This window comes from Neopelma chrysocephalum, unplaced genomic scaffold (genome assembly GCF_003984885.1).
Source record: "Neopelma chrysocephalum unplaced genomic scaffold, ASM398488v2 Primary Assembly neopelma1_74, whole genome shotgun sequence".
NCBI classification, from domain to species: Eukaryota; Metazoa; Chordata; class Aves; order Passeriformes; family Pipridae; genus Neopelma; species Neopelma chrysocephalum.
In genome coordinates, this window is record NW_020897735.1 from 4377438 (window position 1) to 4395364 (window position 17927).

The 17927-nt window shown below is 62.5% G+C and overlaps 2 protein-coding genes across 3 annotated transcripts; one reads left to right on the forward strand and one right to left on the reverse strand.

Annotated features, from left to right (window-relative positions):
* Positions 1-1370: 1370 nt before the first annotated feature.
* PTRH1 (peptidyl-tRNA hydrolase 1 homolog) lies at positions 1371-3410 on the forward strand. The gene is made up of 4 exons (XM_027687872.1): positions 1371-1721; positions 1871-1970; positions 2578-2623; positions 3022-3410. The coding sequence occupies exons 1-4, from the start codon at positions 1487-1489 to the stop codon at positions 3199-3201; spliced, it is 561 nt and encodes a 186-aa protein (XP_027543673.1). The 5' UTR covers positions 1371-1486; the 3' UTR covers positions 3202-3410.
* An 828-nt stretch (positions 3411-4238) lies between these two features.
* On the reverse strand, positions 4239-16550 carry CERCAM (cerebral endothelial cell adhesion molecule). Of its 2 annotated transcripts, XM_027687871.1 has the most exons (14): positions 16247-16550; positions 13110-13330; positions 8710-8820; positions 8392-8509; positions 8178-8312; positions 7886-8090; positions 7693-7812; positions 7498-7574; positions 7226-7332; positions 6988-7120; positions 6704-6831; positions 6422-6625; positions 5254-5490; positions 4239-4627 (listed from the first exon to the last, which is right to left on the reverse strand). In XM_027687871.1, the coding sequence occupies exons 3-13, from the start codon at positions 8781-8783 to the stop codon at positions 5256-5258; spliced, it is 1536 nt and encodes a 511-aa protein (XP_027543672.1). In that variant the 5' UTR covers positions 8784-8820; positions 13110-13330; positions 16247-16550; the 3' UTR covers positions 4239-4627; positions 5254-5255. The 2 variants fall into 2 exon arrangements, with proteins under 2 accessions (XP_027543672.1, XP_027543671.1); XM_027687870.1 differs by lacking the exons at positions 13110-13330; positions 16247-16550 and adding an exon at positions 10424-10595.
* Positions 16551-17927: the final 1377 nt, after the last annotated feature.

Genomic DNA, 17927 nt, shown 5'->3' on the forward strand with positions numbered 1-17927 from the left:
TGCCCCCAGGTCAGGCCATACGGAAGGGAGACAATCCACCAGTAGTAAATCCCAGCTCCTGGTACCTCTCCCTGCTGCTGAAGTGGTCCAGGCAGGCACAGCTGAGGACCTGGATCAAGAGCAAGGGGGAACCCAAGGGAGAACCTCGGGTCAGAGGCTAACAGCATCCTGAAGCCCGATGCCCATGTGACAGCCAGCCTTAATGGTGCTGCCCACCTTTTCCAGCTCCCAGCCTGGTGAATCCTAAGCCTTCTGGGGACCTTTTACCCACCACAGATCCAGGTCGATGGCTTTTGAATAGCAGGAGATGGCTCCCTCCCGCTGGCCACGGGAGGAGAATTCCATCCCTTTCTGCCAGCTGTGGAGAGAAGAGCAGTAAGTGCAGCCCAGGGATGTGCTGCTGGGCTGGGGGAGTCACAGTGCCCTGGAAGGAAGCTCTGCCCCGCTGGACAGGACCGGGAGCCGCCCAGGGCTGGAGGGGGGCTGGGGAAGGCGAGGGGTGATGTGTCCCCCTATCCAGCCGTACCCCTAGGGCCGCCACGGCAGCAGGGACAGAACACACAAACCAGGAGGCCAGTCCTGGGCACTCACTGCTCCTGTGAGGCCCCCGGGGACCCTCCACAGGGACCATGCCGGCCTTCACCTCTCTGTCCCGCGGCGCCGAAACCCACGCCCCATCCACAGCACGACCAGCGGACTTCTGGGCCTTTATCCCAGCGCCGGCCCCGCCCCAGCAGCGACACCGCCCCCGACACCGCCCCGCCGCCCTCAAGAAAGATGGCGCCGGTGCCCGTAACCAAGATGGCGGCGCGGGGCGGGGTGGGCGTTGAGTGGCGCGCTGGTTGTGACGTCACGCGGGAGGGGACGGGAGGGGCGATGCTGGCGGCGGAGCTCGTGGGGCGCGCGCGGGCGCTCGCGGGACTGGCGGGGCCGCGCGCCATGGTGGGGGCGGGGCCGGGGGCGTGAGGGGGGAGCGGGGGGAACGGGGCTTTGAGGGGAGTGGGGGGAACGGGACGGAGAGGGGAGCACCGGGGTGATCAGGGCTGTGGGCGGAACGGGGTTGAAAGGGGACCAGGGCTGTGAGGGGAACGGGGATGTGAGGGGAGCAGGGCTGTGATGGGAGCGGGGCTGTGATGGGAGCGGGGCTGTGATGGGAGCGGGGCTGTGATGGGAGCGGGGCTGTGATGGGAGAGGGGCTGTGATGGGAGAGGGGATGTGATGGGAGAGGGGATGTGATGGGAGAGGGGATGTGATGGGAGAGGGGATGTGATGGGAGAGGGGATGTGATGGGAGCGGGGATGTGAGGCGAGCACTGCGGGGGGAGCGGGGCTGGTGAGGAACGAGGGGCGTCGGGGCTGTGAGCGGAACACCGGGGGGATTCGGGCTGAGAGGACCCAGCCAGCCGCGGGGACTGTGGGGGGAGCGGGGCTGAAGGGGTGGATCGGGCCCGTGCAGGGGCTCTTGGCAGCCCATCAGAGCCCTGTTGATGCCTGTTGGGCAGGTGGCCGGCCTGGGCAACTACGGGCTGTGTGGGACGCGGCACAGCGTGGGCATGGTGGTGCTGGACAGGCTGGCCCGGCAGCTGGCGGTGGCTGATGGCTGGCGAGTGGACAGACGGTGCTGCGCCGACGTGGCCCTGGCCACAGCCCACGGCCTGGAGTTGGTGCTGCTCAAGCCGCGGAGGTTCATGAACCTCAACGGGCTCAGTGTCGCCAGTGCCGGTGAGCGGCTGGGTCACCCCCCTGGGTCACCAGCCCCTGTCACAGCCCTGCTGCCCCCTTGCCCTGCACGGGTCACTGCAGCCCCACCCTGCAGTGTCAGGGACTGGTGTCTTCCCCTCATTCCTTGGGTTGTATTTCTGTTTCTAAAGCTGAGATCTACAACCTTGGCCCAGAAGACATTTACCTGGTTCACGATGACCTGGACAAGGCCCTGGGCAAGGTGGCGATCAAGCTGGGAGGCAGCGCAAGGTATGGGGTGTCCCCAGCTCTGTATGAGATGGTTTGAGGCTTTAATATGCCCTCACAGGCACATGGGCTGTTCCTGGCCCTGTCCCACCAGCCTTGCAGTGTTTTCAGCCCCAGCGTCAATCCATTGCAGAGGCAACATCTGGCTGTTTGGGCAGCCTCCCAGTTCCTACCCTGGCAGGGAGGGCAGGGAGCCTCCTGGAAGCAGCTGTGGGCTGGATCCAGCCCATCGGCTGCACCACATGGGCTTTTTATAGCGCTGTGCCTGCCCAGTGCCAGCTCGTGGGTCAGCCTGGAGACATTTAACCCAGGAAATCTTCCACTGTGGGATGGGCAGGGATGGTGCTGGGCCCCAGCACTCAGTCACACAAACACTTACCAGCTGCAGTGAGAACTGAGACACACAGAACGTGCTGTCCCAGCCCTGCTTCCCTTGTGCCCCCCAGTCGGCTGCTCTGAGCCCCCAGGTCTGGATGTTCCTGCAGAGGCAGGGCATGGAGACTGCAGCTCCTGGCTGGGACCACAGCCCCATATCCCTGCAGCAGGAGACCCCAAGAGTTGGGGGGGAACTTTTGCAGACTAACCATGGGTTTTCTCCTTCTTTCCCAAGGGGACACAACGGGGTCCAGTCCTGCATCAGTGCTTTGCACTCCAGCGTGAGTGGGCCTCGGTGGAATGGGATCAATCCTGCCCTCACTTCAATGCATGGCTTGTCTCCCCACTCCCATTTTTCTGACAAGCTGCTGCTCCTTCTCTCCCCTTTTCTCCTTCCCCTCCTTCCCTGAGGGCTGATGTCTGTTTGGCTGCTGTGGAGGACATGGAAACAATTAGTTTGAGCAGCTCTGCCAGGCCTGGCAGGAGCCTGAAATCTCAACACAGCCCAGCAAAAGCCTCTTCCAAAATCATGTTTCTTGGAGCAAGCACTCAAAACCACCTGGAAAACATGAGGAGCTGCTCCCTCGCTGCCCAGCCCCACTCTCAGCATTGTGCCCTTGCCCAGCTCTGTCTCAGCCCTTGAGGGGCAGCTCCTTCAGCTCTCCTCCTTCCTCTGCAGGAGATGACCCGGCTCCGGATCGGCATCGGGCGGCCAGAGGGTGCAGTGACAGTGTCCAGCTACGTCCTGGCTCCATTCAGCACTGGAGAGCAGGAGAAGCTGGAGCAGGTCCTGGCCCAGGCAGTGACCTGCCTTCTGGAGCACATCCAGAGCCGAGCGCCTGTGGGAGACAGGGGCTGACAGGAACCCCTGGGGACCTGCGTGGCCCATGGACAGAGCACTGTGGCTCTCCAGAGGGACCATGGTGCAGAGCAGAGCTGGCCCTGCCAGGCTCTGGGACAGCCCCCTCTGTCCCAGCCCAGATCTGGGCGGCTCATGTCCCACTAAGATCCCTGCGGTGGCTCCACAGCAGTTTGGCACAGAAATTAAATAAATCCTTGTCCCAACTCTGCCCTGCTCCTGCCTCTCTTCCGCATGCCGCCTGCTGAGCTCGAGTCATCCCTGGCACTGCAGCTCAAACCCATGTTCCCACCCCTGTTCCAACAGCCCACGCTGGAGGGATGCTTCCAATGGGAAGTGGGGAGCAATGGGAGCAACTTCCATAGGGTCCAGAGTCACTTCTGTTGAGAAACCACGGCAAGCACAAGTGACCTAGAATCTCATAGCGTGCTGCTCCCACTGAGCTGCAGCAAGTTTCAGGGCTGGCCTCACGGTGTTTTGAGTTCAGTGGTTTTAAGCCAAAACCCTGGAGTTTCCAACAGCTGCAGTTCTGGCTCCTCCTCCCAGACCCGTTGCAGTCTCATGGTGGAGAGGGCAGTCTGAGAGGCAGTGGGTACCCAGCACTGCCATGTCCCAGAGCCCTGGGCTCTGCTGGCACATCCTGCCCAGCTCTGTACCCCGATAGTACCAAGACCCCCAGCACGGGCAGCTCCTCGCCTGAGTCCCAGCGGGCACTGGAACAAGCACCAGGACCCTTGCTGGGCGACGTGCACCGCAGCACTACTGCCACTTCCATCTTCTGCTCCAGCTGGCACCAGACCTTCCTCTGCTCCATCCCCAGTTCCTGAGCTGCTCCCAGAGCACTGCGACCAGGGGACAGGCAGGGAAGCAAAGGTGTTCCCAACCTGCCATCCCTTCCTCACCCTTTCCCGCTTATGGATTTCACTTCCAAAGGAATTCCTGGATGAGGGAACTGCAGACCCTTGTCCCTGCAGCTCCGAGGTGACCCTGATGGGATAACGCTCTGGGGACATGGGGCGATGCCAGCACCCTGCACGTCAGCTCAATCACAGTCTGCTTTAATCCTCCCTGTGCTTCAGCCCAGACATGGCACGAGGGACAACCCAGTCAGTGGCAGGAGGCCACGTGTGCCACTGCAGGAGCCAGCCCCCAGCCTGAAAAGCACTCCCCAAAGTCCAAGCTGGTGGCAGAGTTGGCATCACTCAGGGCAGTCCTGGAGACATGTCCTCAGCAGAGACAGCGCTTGGCTGGTCACTCCACCTGGCAGGGAAAGGCTCTCCTGGGGCAAATCCTGCCTTAGGTTGGATTTGTCACAGTCAGATTCAAAGAACCCCGTGGGGGTCTGTCCAGGGCAACTGCATCTCTCAAGTAGGAGCGGGCAGGATCAGGCCCGCGGTGCTCCCAGCTGGGTCACGATCCCTCATCCCTGGGAGGCACAACACAGACGTTAGCGGTCACGGCTGGAGCAGCCCCGACGCGTTCACGCCTGCAGCCGAGGCGGCTGGAGGGCTGTTTTCCAGCCTCCCCCGGTCTTCTGGCAGCTCCTGGGGTGGCTCTGCTGCCAGGACAAGCAACCTCAGACAGGGAAAGTCTGACCCAGCGTTAACCATGGCCATGCTGCCCCGGGGCTGAGCCAGTGCTGAGCCCTGTGCATCTCACCTGCCTGCACGGAGATGCAGCCCCAGGGAGACCTGCTTTTGCAGGCAGCAAGTAGTGCTGGGGTGAAACGTTCCCCTGGGAGATACTCCCAGCTCTCCCAGCTGAGGTGACTTGCAGCAGGAGGAGGAGCATTGTCCCTTCCTCATTTGAGGGGTTGGGAAGCAGTAAGACCTGGTTCCCTGGTCCTCTGCAGCCCCACATGGGACATGTGTGTCCCCATCCCTTTCCCCACCTGGAATAGACAGTCCCATCTCTTTCCCAGTGCTTCGATGGGGAGAGCTGCTGCCACATGGCAAGAAGAAACCAGGCATGCAGGACACATCCAAACAGGGGGCTCACAGATGCTCCTCAGATGCTCTGTCCCCCGTGCCCAGGTCCCACAGCCCTGCTCACCATCAGAGCTCGTCGTGGGCAGTGGAGCGGAGGTGGCCGGCGCTGCCCCGTGAGTCCCGCAGGGTCTTCTGTGAGCCAGCCCAGTCCGTCTTCTTGGTATCATCATCCCAGATGGTGGAGGTCTCAGTGTCACTCAGCCAGTTGCTGTCCCCAGCATAGTGGGTGGGATAAACCAGGAGCGGGTGAGCCGAAAACACCAGCAAGTCCCGGGGGGAGAAGTGCCGCTTGTAATCCTCGCTAGGGAAAGTGGAACAGACCCGAGGGAAGAAACTGGCTTACAGAGCAAGGCACAGAGAAGAAAAAGCACTGGGAGAACCATACCGACCACCCTGGAAAGGCTCCATGGAGGGCAGGGAATGGGGAGGGACATCAGGCAGTGGGGCTGGGGAAGGCAGCTGAGTAGTTGGCTGCTCCGTGCCACTGTTGCCTGCAGAGCCTGGCTGGACAGGGATTGTGGAGGGACTGCAAAGGGGCCAGGACCCATCTCTCCCCACTAGTCTTGGTGGCACAGGGCCAGCTCTGGCATGGAGGGGGCCTCTGGCACAGCATCCGGCTGGCCCAGGGCCAGGGCTGTCTGGTGCTGTTATCCCCACACGCATGGGACTTCCAGCTGCTCCTGGTGCATATCCAGAGCACTAATCCGCCCCTCCATCCACCTCCAGCTGCCTTTTACACGCCTGACCCCTGTGTTTCTCCATCCTGGCTTTCTCACCTCCCTCTCTCACAGCATACCCAGACACCAGTGCTCGCCCACCCCCAAAATGCCTCCCCCTCCCCAGACACAGCCTTACCGGTGACACCCACCACAGAGAGGGGAGTGCAAGTGCCTGAAACCCACAACCAGGGGTAGAGGACCACACAGCCCCCCAGTACCAGGGTACAGGGGCTGCTCCCTCCTTGCCATGGGGCCAAGACCCCCGTGCAGGGCCCGCACTGAGCCTCAGCTCCAGCCCTGTTCCCCCACCCCGTGCTGGCAGGGGGCCATTTTCCAGAGGCCGGTGGCCAGGCAGAGGCCGGCAGGGAATGAGCTCATGCTACAGATGTTTTCCTCCAACATGAGTAATGCTGAGGGGGGGCAACCGGGTGGGATGGTGACAGAGGAGAAGAAACACATGCTCCCTCCCCACCATGGCCATGCCAGCACCCTCCTGCACCCCTTGCTCCTTACTTGGGGTGCTTGTCATACATGATGGGCAGATACTCATCCACCGGCAGCATTTTGGAGAGGGGCTTGGTGGCCAGCAGCTTCTGTGCCCCGCGGAGGGAGATGGCGTAGGCCAGTGTCCAGTACGAGTACCCAGCCACCACCAGGTTCCGCACACCCTCCACGGGCGCCTCATCCTCATCGTTCACCTGCTTCCTCCCCAGGTAGCTGTGGGGTGGACCAGCAAGCCGTAAGAGCCAGCCCTGGGGACCCCCATCCCACATCCCCCCTGGGCCCAGCACCTACATGAGGTCCCAGTCCTGCTGTGCCCGCTCCAGCTCGTCCATCAGCCGCTGCAGCCGTGCAGGGAAGGCGGCCTCAAAGCGCACATCGTCCTCGAAGACCACCGACCGCTCCAGCCCCCGGGACACGATCTGGGAGAGGGGGCAGAGGTGCAAACCCATCCCAGTGCTGCTCTGGGACATATTGGTGCCACTCACCCTGCAGGACACTCCTCTCCCCAAGTCCTCCTGTGATGCTCACAGGGTCCCTACCCCTGTAGGGACCTCATGTCCCCCGTGGCCCCATACCTCCTTCCAGATGTTGTAGTGGCTGAGGAAGCAGCCGACCTCGCCCTTGGTGAGCGTGCGGCCGGAGAAGGGATCGTAGTACCCAGGGAGCAGGTCCACCCCCAGCACCTTGATGTCGCTGCTGTTGAGGGTGCTGCAAGGCGAGGGGCTGCATCAGCGAGGTGTCCCCACCAGCCAACCCCCGTCCCCTCCCCAGAGTGACAGTGGGGGGATGGCCAAGTGATCCCCCCGTGGTCACCTGCCATCCACAGCATCCACCACCCGTGGGAGGATCTCCAGCTCCTGCAGGGATGCCAGCATCCGTTGGCGCCGGTCCGGCCTCCGCACCAGGTTGATCAGGAAGATCTGGGGAGGAGAAGGGAGACCCCCACCAAGGGGGCATATTGTCACAGGAGGACACACAGCCTGCCTAACTACTGCAGGATGGGGACAGGGGCTCGGGCTTTGCCATGGATGGGTGCAAGCAGAGGGACAGACAGGGAGACATAAGGGGGTCCGTTGGGCACTTACTTCATCAAATCCTATTTTCGTGAGCGGTCTGGGGAGGAGGGAAATGTGCCTAGAGCGCTGCATGGGGGGGCCATCCACTGTGGAGAGAGGGGACACCCCTTTGGTGGAGCCCAGATTCCCCTGGTGGGGAGTTGGGGCTGACAGCCCTGTTGGGATCTGGATGGCTCCAGGACCCCTCTGCCCGCGGGCACTCACCCATGGCCTCCAGCATGAGGTGCACAAAGTTGGCACGTTCATCCTCCAGCGTCTGGTGGGCCTTCACGGGGACATTGATGTAGCCAAAGTGGTGCTGGTTGCACACATGGACCTCAGCGCCTGCCAGGTGGGACGGGTGAGCACCACAGCCCCCCCAAGCCCCTGCACCCCCCCAGCCCCCCATCACCCTCACCGGCCGCCTGGCAGGAGTAGGCAAAGACGATGATGTCGTCGAAGGCCCAGGTGTAGTTGGGATGGGGTGGGTAGAAAGCCAACCGCGACGTCTCCTCCTTCCGCAGGTCGATCAGGAAGGTGGCATAGACCATGGGGACGGGGAAGCAGCCCACCCGCTGCCGGTTCTTGGTGGGGAAGTAGTCGGCTGTCCGGCGGTAGTAGCCCTGTGGCACGCTGGTGTGACACCTCCATGGCAGGGGGCTCCTCTGCCATGGGGGTGTCTCATTCCTCAGGGATTTCCAGGGACGTACCTGGGGTGTGATGCCACACCAGAAGTTGGAGTAGAAGGTCTGCGAGTCCAGCATGGGGGCCACCACCGACTTGTTCTGTGCCATAAGAAACTTGAGTGTCTGGTTGTCGGTCAGGATGCTGTCAGTGTCCATAAACTGGGGGGATGTCACAGGTTCTGGAGATGTGGAGATGCCCACTTCAGCCCCCACCCCACCAGAGCCCCATGTCCCTTACTAGGATGTAGTCTGCCTGCTGCTCCCGGGCATAGGTGAGCGCTTCCTGCTTCAGCCTCATCAGGTTTTCATAGCGTTTGTCGCTCCAGTGCTTGGGTCCGAGCTCGTCGGGGTAGGAGCTGGGCGGGGGGAGGCAAGGGTTAACCCCGCCCGCCGGGAACGCACAAACTCAGTGCAGGCCATTCGTGCCGCCAGGCTGAGTCAGCCTCGCTCTGCCTCCCTCCTCCTCCTGGCAGCATCCCCAGCCGGGGTGGGGGATGCTGCTCCAGGAGCCTCTCGTAGCCCACACCTGGCTCCCTCAGCACTCCCCCAGCCTCACCTGGGTTCCTCCTGCATCTTCCAGTACACCGAGTGATAGTCCTTCCCCACGGCCCCCAGCCACTCCTGCAGCATCGCCGTGGTGTTGTCCGAGTTGTGGTCTGTCGCACACCTGGGGTGAGGAGACATCAGCCCCTGGGGGTCCCCGCCAAGGGACAACCAGGACCCACCCTGCACTAGAAGTGCTCCCAGAGACAAAAAGACTGAGCCAGCGACGGATTTGCTTGGGAACATAACATGTAATTTGAAGGAACTGAGGCTGCACGGGCAGAAGGGGGAAAGCCAACGGGTAATTTCTTTCCCGGTGGTGCCGCCAGCGAGGCTGTCCCATGGCTCTCAACCCCCGTCTCTGCAGCCCAGTGGCAGCCTCGGACATGCTCTCCCCATCCCAGCCCTATGGCTGCCCACCGTGAGCCTCGGAGCACAGAAATGTCATCCCCCTGCCCCTGAACCCCACTGCTCCCCTGTGCACCCTGCTGTTCCAGCAGCCAGAGAAAAGGACCCAACAGGCACCAAAACATCCCCTTCCCCAAACCTTCCCTCTGCCGTGCACCGTCGCCATTCCCAAATCTCCAAACAACCTCACAACAATGTTCACAGAGGCTCGAGCCCAGACAGGGCTGAACCCACCTTGCACTGGGGCAACCCCCAAGTCCCCACACTCCCTGGCACTCTCGACCTTTCAAAGAGCCCTGAGCCACCCTCTGGGCACTGATGTCACAGGGATCCCCTGGGACACAGGGCACAAGGCGGCATTTCTAACCCCCACACACACAGATCCACAGGCTGCTCTTGAAACACCCCGCGGGGTCTTGGGGCTGGGGGTTCCCGGGGGTGCAGAGGGCAAAGGCAAGTTCCACCCGTTCTTCCCCTGCCGGCAGCTGCCCCCTCCCCAACCCAGCCACCCCTATCAGGACCCCCCCACCCCCCGCCAGCCCCCGCCTCAGCTCCCCGCAAAAGCAGCTGCAGAAAAGTTTCCGACAAGCTCAGGCGAGAGACGGCGGCGGCGGCGCGACCAAGAGGAGGGACGGGGGGATTCCTCCCCCAGCCACCCCCTCCAGCATAGTAAAAGGGGGTTTGGGGGTGTCTGTGGAGAAGGGGGGCTGGGGTTGAGCCCTGCAGGGAGGGGGAAGGCAGGTCCCTGAGGATGCAGAACCTCCCGAGCCCAGGGCTCCCTCACCAGCCCCACAGCTTCCTCAGAGGAAAGGTGGGGGTCCTGCCCCCTCGCCGCGGGGCAGCCACAGCCCCTCTAAGGTCCCTGATGGGTCCCACACCGGGGGCAGAGCCACCCCTCACCCTTTGGGGATGGCGGGGCTGCTACCACCGGGATCCCTGTTCCTCCCGGGTGTCCCTGTCCCCTCAGGGTCTCCATTCCCCCACAGGCACCCATTCCCTCAGATCTCTGATCTCTCTATGCAGGCCCCCCTTACTCCACGATCACTCCGAGCTTCCAGTCCCCCTACTCCAGTTCCCCCCACTCCATTGTCCTTTGGGTCCCTGCTATCTTCGGCTCCCCATTCCCACCATAGTCTCCCTTATCCCCCAAGACCCCCGTTCCCCCCAAGCATCCCCATTCCCCCCGTGATCCCTGTAACTCCAGCATCCCGGCTCTCCGCGGGGTCCCCATTCCCGCACAGCCCCCTCCTCCCCTCGGATCCCTGCTACCCCCCGCACCGCGGGGTCCCGGCTCCCCCCGGGGGTCCCCGCTCCCTCACCACAGGGCGATGCTCCCCGCGGGATAGTCCAAGCGTTCCAGGGCTCCCAGGCAGTGCGGCAGCGAGTGCTGCGCGTTCCGGGCCAGGAGAGCGAGCACCACTCGCGGTGGGGCCGCCCCGGTGCCGGTCCCGGTGCCGGTCCCGGTGCCCAGCAGCAGGAACAGGGCGCAGAGCGGCCCCGCGGCGCCCATGGCGGCGGCGGCGGGCGGGGAAGGGGCGGGCTGGGACCCGCCGAGCTCAGCGCACCCCCCGCCCCCGCCCCCGGCCCGGCCCCGCCGCCTCCTCGAGCCCCGGGGGCGGGTTTGGGTCGGGTTTCCTTAAATACAGCCTGTAATCGGTGCAGAGCCCCGCACAGCCCACGGCGAGGGGGGGTGAGAGGCCGGAGGGTACCCCGGGACCCCCGCCCCGAGGATGCTCCTGGGCATCTCCGTGTGCCCCCGGTCCGGGTGCCCCCGGTGCCCGCACGGTGTGGGTGGGTGAACAAGCGGATGAGGGGACTCGTGGCTGAGGGGAACATGACCAGGGGCGCTGGTGGCCGAGGGCATCGTGGCCGGGGAGATCATGGCCAGGGGGATCATGGCCAGAGGAGGGTTGTGGCTGAGGGTGGCTTGTGGCCAGGGTGAGCTGTGGCTGGGTGGGCTCACGGCTGTCCCCATGACCAGCTAAGGCAGCCCACCCCACCCAGCCGTGTCCCTCCCAGGCCGTCCCCCGTGGCTGACCATTTGCAGCCCCCCAGGCGTGCCTGTGACATGTCTGAGCCGCGGGCAGGGGCAGGCCCTGAGCCTGTGGGACGTTTGACCAAACCCTCTGGTTTTCCACCCAACCCATAAATAGAGCTGTCAGCTCCCGGAGCAAGCGCAGGCCTGGAGGAGGTCACATCCCGCCGAGCAATAACTCTGTGCCCCACCCCAGTAATGCTGGGCACCCCTCACTGTGGTGGCACCGGAGCCCTGGTGAGGGGCCAGTGGATGCCACACGTGGCCAAACCGGTTCCCACCCGCAGCAGAAGGGGGGCAGCCCCAGGGGGCTGCTCTCCATGGCTCCCCATGTCCCCCCGATCCCAGGGCCCTCCGGGGGGGCTCCATCAGGGTGCAGCAGAGGGGTCGGGAAGTCAACAATCCAGGAACACCTAAAAGAAGCAACAGAGAGGGTGGAGGGGACACGGGGAGCCCCACAGGACCCGGTGGTGGCTGCCGGTGAGAGAAACGCTGTTTACAGCCCCGGCTTGGACAACTATTTCGGGAAGGGCTCGGTGCCAGCGCGGCCGGGCGCTCCCCGGCCGTGGAGGAGCTGCGGGAAGGGGCAGGAATCCAGGAGCCCAGCACAGCCGGACCCACCCGTGTTCGTGTCCGGCCCCCTCCCGTGCCCGGACCTCACCCGTGTGCATCCCCCTGGGTGGGCTGGGCGAGGGGCAGTCCCGCTCTCCTCCTCCGGAACCCCCGAGTACGGCCCGCGGCCCGGGAAGGGGTGAAGGCGGAGGAAGAGCCGCAGAGTGCGGGGATGCCCGCGGGGCTCGCGGCCCCCCCGTCCCGCGGGGACACCCCCCCCGCATCTCCCCCCGCAGCGCGGCCTCGCGCTCGGCCGCTGCTGCCACCTCCCGGCGCCGCCGCACGGCCGGAGCGGGAGCTCGGCGGGGAGCCGGGGACTCCAGGGTCCGCCCGACACAGATCTGATCCCCCCGTGCCCGCAGCCCTCCCTCCCTGCCCTTCTTCATCCCTGCATCCCACCGCCCCTGCATCCCCACATCCTTACGTCCCTCCGTTCTTGCCTCCCTTCCCTTCTTCATCCTGCATCCCTTCATCCCTACATCCCTTCCTCTCTTCATCCCTATATCCCTTCCCTTTTTCATCCCTGCATCCCCACATCCCTCCATCCCTGCATCCTCTCCAGGGGTCACAGATGACCCTACCCTGCCCTCAGCACCCCCTGAAGGGCAGAGAGGGATTTCACCTCTGGATACAACAGGATTTTGAGAGGTTTGGCTCCCAGAGGGGCCAAGCAGAGCAGTTCCCAGCTGACAGACTGGGATGAAGCCCTGCAGACACCTTACACCACCCCGGGGGTGAGGTGGCTGAGCCTGGATGTGCCCTATTCCAGGCAGGAACCAGCCCTGAGGTGCTGCTCTGTGAGTAAGAGCAACTCCTGGCTGCTGCCAGCAAACTTTTCCCAGCAATCCCCCCCTGTGCTCAGCCCCCTCCGTCCCCTGCCCTGGGGATGCAACATCCCTGTCCCCACGCAGTTCAACCACCCAAGCACAGCCACAGCCCCGCTGCCCTGGCACAGCCCTCGCTGATTCCCCAGCTGTGGGCTCCAGAGGAGAGGGAGAGAGGGAGAGACTGCTCTTCCCACAGCCCCACCACCCCCCAGGCAGGCACAGGAAAGGGGGGGCTGCCAGTGCATCCTTACATAGGGAAACCGAGGCACAGGACAGTGCAACGTGCACAAAGATGGGCTGGGACTGGCAGAGGGATGGAGCATCCTGTGCCTGTCCTTGCAAGCTCAGCTGGGGTCAGAGTTATCCCTGACTTTGCATCCGGCCTTCCCCCCACAGCCCGGCTGCTGCAGGGCTCACAACAAACCCTCGGAGCCCACTGTGACCAAAGTGGCACCTTACAAGCAGCTCTGGGCATGCAATGGGAAAAAAAAACACAGGCAAGCTTGAGGAGAAGGGAAACATAGAGGTTACCTGCCAGGGCACCTGCTGTGTGGTCCCTGAGGTGACAACTGCAGCTCAGCACCTCCATCCCTGCCACTCTAGCACAGGGCTGTGGCAGCCCCTGTGTCCCAGGAGCAGCACTGGAAGGTGGGTGGTAGATCTCCACAGGACCCAGAGCATCCCCAAAGGGCCCAGGATGTCCCCACAGGGCTCAGGACATCCTTCGTGGCTCAATGGACTCATGGTGACACCTGTAACACAGAGACAACACCAGGCCTTCAAGCATCCCGCCTGGAAAAGCACCTTCCCAACCCCACAGCACTGGGCAAACAGCAGCGCTGTGCAACATTTACAGGAGTATGTTTTCTTTTTTTACAGGAAAGAGTTGCTTTTGGACCCAGGGCTGAGGTTTTTGGCCACCTCCCTCCTGCCTCTCTCCACCACTTCCTTAAAATTTTCTGGGATTTTCAGCAAAGCCTTTGAAAACATTCAGGTTCCTCAAACGCCATATTTTTCTGCTTTAAAAGGCTCAACCTTGGTTGCAAAAAGCAAATATATGAAGAGATGTGTGTGTAGATACATTATATATGTATATACAAAGGCAGAGATTCTGTGTGCGTGTTTATGGCTGGGGGCTGGTACAAGTCCCTCAGCCACCACCAGTTTTCATTGATCTTATTTTACCAGAAAAAACACCTCGGGGACCCGAGCAACTGGCTGCCTCGGCCCATGGTGCCCCCAAGGGTCCCCACTCCCACACTGGCCAAGTGATGCTGTCCCCTCCAGACCCCATCCAGCCTCAAAACTCCAGCCCTGTTCCCAAATGGGGAAACTGAGTCACAGAGCCCCCCCCCCAGAGCCCCACAGCAGGTGCCTGGACAGCAGGGACTCTGGAACCAAGGGAATACCTGTGAACCCATCATGCCCTGCCCTGCCCTGCAATCCCCTCATCCTCAGCCATTCCAGCTGCTCCAGCTGTTTTCACCACCTTCCAGCTGTTGGGTAACTCAGGAGGCCAGTGCTCCCCTCCCAGCTGGGTTTTCCTTCCAGGTCTCTGCTAAACCCATCACATCCATGGCGCCGCTCCGCTCTCCTCCTTGCAGGCTGCTTCTGCAGCAGGCAAAAAGCACATTTCTTCCCACAAAGAAAAGAATCCAGGGGGATTTAGGCCATCTTGGGGGGATTTTGGCCATCCTGGGAGGGATTTTGGCCACCCGGGGGGATTTTGGCCCACCCAAGAGATGCTCTGCCAGAGGAGCTGGAAGCTGACAGGAGCAGCATTCCCTCCTGGCTGGTGGGGACAGGGAGATCCATGCCACTGTAAATGGAGCAATGACACGTTGCCAGTCTCTCCCAACCCTCTTATCATTGGGAGACAGCCTAGGGTTTTCCTGGTGGGCTGCAAAACTCTGGGAGAGTGAAGGTTTCCCAGGGTCCCTCTTCATGTCCTGCTGGGAGCAGGGAGTTGGGTCCATGCGGGATGCTCTGCTCCACCTGCAAGGCACTGACAGGCTTGGAGCCACGGTCAAGCCCTGCAGTGGCCAAAATCCTGATCCTCCTGGGTGGCACAGCTGGTTCAGCCTCAGAATGGTCCGTTTTCTCCCCAGGCAGGACCACACTTGTTGCCATCAGGACCTGCAGTGCCTGGCTCTGGGTGTCAAAGGCCAGAGGGACATCTCCTGCAGCAAGGGGAAACTGAGGCAGGAGACCAAGCCCAGGCTGCCCCAGCCCCACTGGGCAGGGAGAGGCCACAACACCCCGGGTCTTCATTCTGGGTACAACAAGGAGCTGCTCTCTGTCCCCCCTCACTGGCCCCTCTCAGAGGGACAGCGACAGAGGGGTGCCCGATGGGCCAGGTCCCCTCTGCGACGTGCTGACCCATGTGCTCCCGTCCCCTCTGTCCCCTCCCTCGTCTCCCCCCCCCCAGCAGGGCTGACGATCGGTCCCCGTCCCAACCCGGGGCAGCTGTGACCGAAAACAAAGCTGTCCCCTCCGGCACAATACCCTTCTGTCCCCCCCCAGATGCTGACCGCTGGGGTGGGCAGCGGCCGGGCTGGAGGCGTCGAGGGGCCGTGCCAGGCCCCCGCTGGCAGGGGACAATGTTGGCAGTGATGGAGAGTAGGTATTTCAAAAGGTTTTGTTTTCGAGTTGACCCGCCGAGCCGGCGTGACCCTGCAGCCCCCCACCCAGCCCTGCTCCTCCGTCCCAATAGAAACCGGCCACATTCCTGACCTCGGGAGGGGGGGGGAGAGTTTCAAACCTCCCCGGGAAGGAGACAATGGGGGTGTCAGGGCCGTGATTTAGGAGGGGGGGGCTCTTTCCATCACAAAGGCGAGACAAAGGCGCTCGATGCTGGGAAAGGGGCTTCAGCGGCGGCTCAGGAGCAGGGCCGTGGTATTGTGCCTGGCCAGCCGGCCTCGGCAGCAGGGCAGCCAGGGCCCACCGGGTCCCACCGGGTCTCATTGGATCTCATCGGGTCCCACTGAGTCCCATCGAGTGCCAGCAGGTGCCACTGGGTTCCATTTGGTCCCAACAGACTCTCCATCCCAGCCTCTACCCCAGCCCTGCCCTTGGCCACCACGGTGACCAGAGTCTGGTGGCTTCATGGGTGTCACCACGACCCATGATGGGAGGGAGCGAGTCCCCCATCCCCACGTGGGACAGCTGGAGCACCCCCTGCTCCCCACGGCTCCCCGGCCAGCGGGGCTGGCCAGGAACCAGCCCGTCCTGAGGGGCTGTGGGCACCCCATGGATTGGGGCTCAGCCATCCCTCACCCGGGGGGGACACAGCCCCAGAGCCCTGAGGCCCCCCCACGCGCTGTTGGTCCTCCCGGGTGTTCAGGGCCAGGGTCCTTCTCTCCTCTCCCGGGGCCATTCCCGGGAGGCCGGCGAGGGATGAGCAGCTCCTCTGTGAGCCGCTCAAAGGGGCTTTGTGCACTCCGGGGCTGCCGGCGCCCAGCACCACCGGCCACTGCCGGCACGGGCACGGCGCCGGTGCCCACCCTGCCCACACCTCGCAGCCAGTGCCCCCCACAAACCCCCCTCTTTGCAACTTCCCCCTGCCCCGACCCTCCTCCTCCATCCCTGGGGGTCTCAAACCCAAACCGTGGCAAACCCCCCCACCCCAAAAAAAGCCAGGAAACTCCTTAAGTAGACGCCCAACTTACAGTGTCCTCTGCTGCCGAGCTGAGCCCGCGTCTCCAGCCTGTGTCCCAGTGACGAAGGGCTCGGAGCCTGCACGGAGAGGGGATTTTTTTACAGGACAAATATTTTTCTCCCGGTGCTGGACGGCTGATCCGAAGGAAAAGCTGGAAACAAGTTCATTGGTTTTGCTCTCGCTCCCTGTCCTTGCCCTAATTTTTTTTTCCTGGCAGCTGGCGGGAGGAAGGGAGCTGGCAAGGTGATGCTTTTTTGGGAAGAGGGGAACTGCTGGTGAAAGAGGCATTCACCGCACCGGGAGCCTGGGAAAGCCGAGAGCCGGGGGGCCGGCGGGAGGGCGGGAGCCTGATCAGCGACCACCGTGCCGGGGCTCACGGCCGTGCCCGGGCTGACCGTCGTGGTCGTGCCGAGGCTCATGGCCAAGCGGAGGCCGGCGGCAGGTGGAGGGGCGCCGGCGGGATGCACCAGAAAGCCAATGACATCATGTTGTGGGTTTGTGTTGTTTTTTTTTTTTTTCCAGGATGAAATTTGCAGACAACTTCCCCAGGCGCCCGCGAGAGCTGGGGCTCCGCGGTGAGGAGCGGGACAGGTCTCCCCAGGACACACAGACGCCCATCGGCGGAGTGCAGGGCTTGGCTGGGGCTTTATTTTTTTACCCTTTTGGGTCAGAAAAGCTACGTTTTATTTCTTAACCCGCTGGTGCTACGCGAGGGGCTCCCCGGCACGCAGAGAGCGGGTCCGGCCGGCGGCTGAGCAGACCCCAGCCCGGCACAGCCGGCGCCAGCGCCCCGTCGGGGACCCCCCATCCCCACGGCGGGGCAGGATCCGTCCCCGGCCGCCCAACCCGGGATGGCTCCTTTCGCCTCTTCCCTCTTAATTTTGTTTAGAAACTTGTCAGGTTGGTAGATAAAGGAGGTGGAAAGATCAATCCCGGCTTTTCATCAGTGTGGGAAAAAGTATTTCACTAATCCATATTTATTGGTGTAAGGAGCCGGGGGAGGGGGGAGGGCGAGAGACCCTAATGGTCAGAGCAAAGGACAGAAGGGACAGTTTAAGGCTGCCCTTTTCCGAGAGGTCACATGTCACCAAAATCTTTCGGTTGTCTCGGGATTGGTTACATTCTGTTCTCTTTTTTTCTATTGAGGTTGCCAAGCAACTGGCTAAGACCAGCCAAGATATTTTCTTTATTACAAGTGGAGCAGAAAGCAGCAAGGAGGAGAGAGATAAAAAAAAAAAAAAAAAAGGGGGGAGAGAGGAGAAGAAGTTTAGACAATTAACATTTATAGGATCACATAACTTCATTAACTCGGCCGAGATTTGGGAAAGAGACTTCAAAAAAAAAAAAAGGTGGTGGTGGGGAGCGTTAGGAATTAAAGCAAGTTAAAAGGCCTGCAGGTCCGGGGCTAAAACAATGCCAGAACACCCGGAGCAGTGCCGGAGGCTTCCCTCGGATGGTTCCCGCTTCCCAAAGAGCGGCAGGTCCTGGGCGATGGCTGCAACCCAGAACAGGGGCCTTCAGCTGCTGCTGCTGCTCTTTTTTCTTTTTATTAAATGCCGGCTTTCTTTTGATTTTCACACTCGTAGGAAGTGGGTTTATTGCTACTAGTGCTGGCAGGGAGGTGTGGGGAGGCAGGGTAGCCCTTCAGAGGGAGGCACATGGCTGTGGCAGGAGCTCAGCATCCTCCTGGA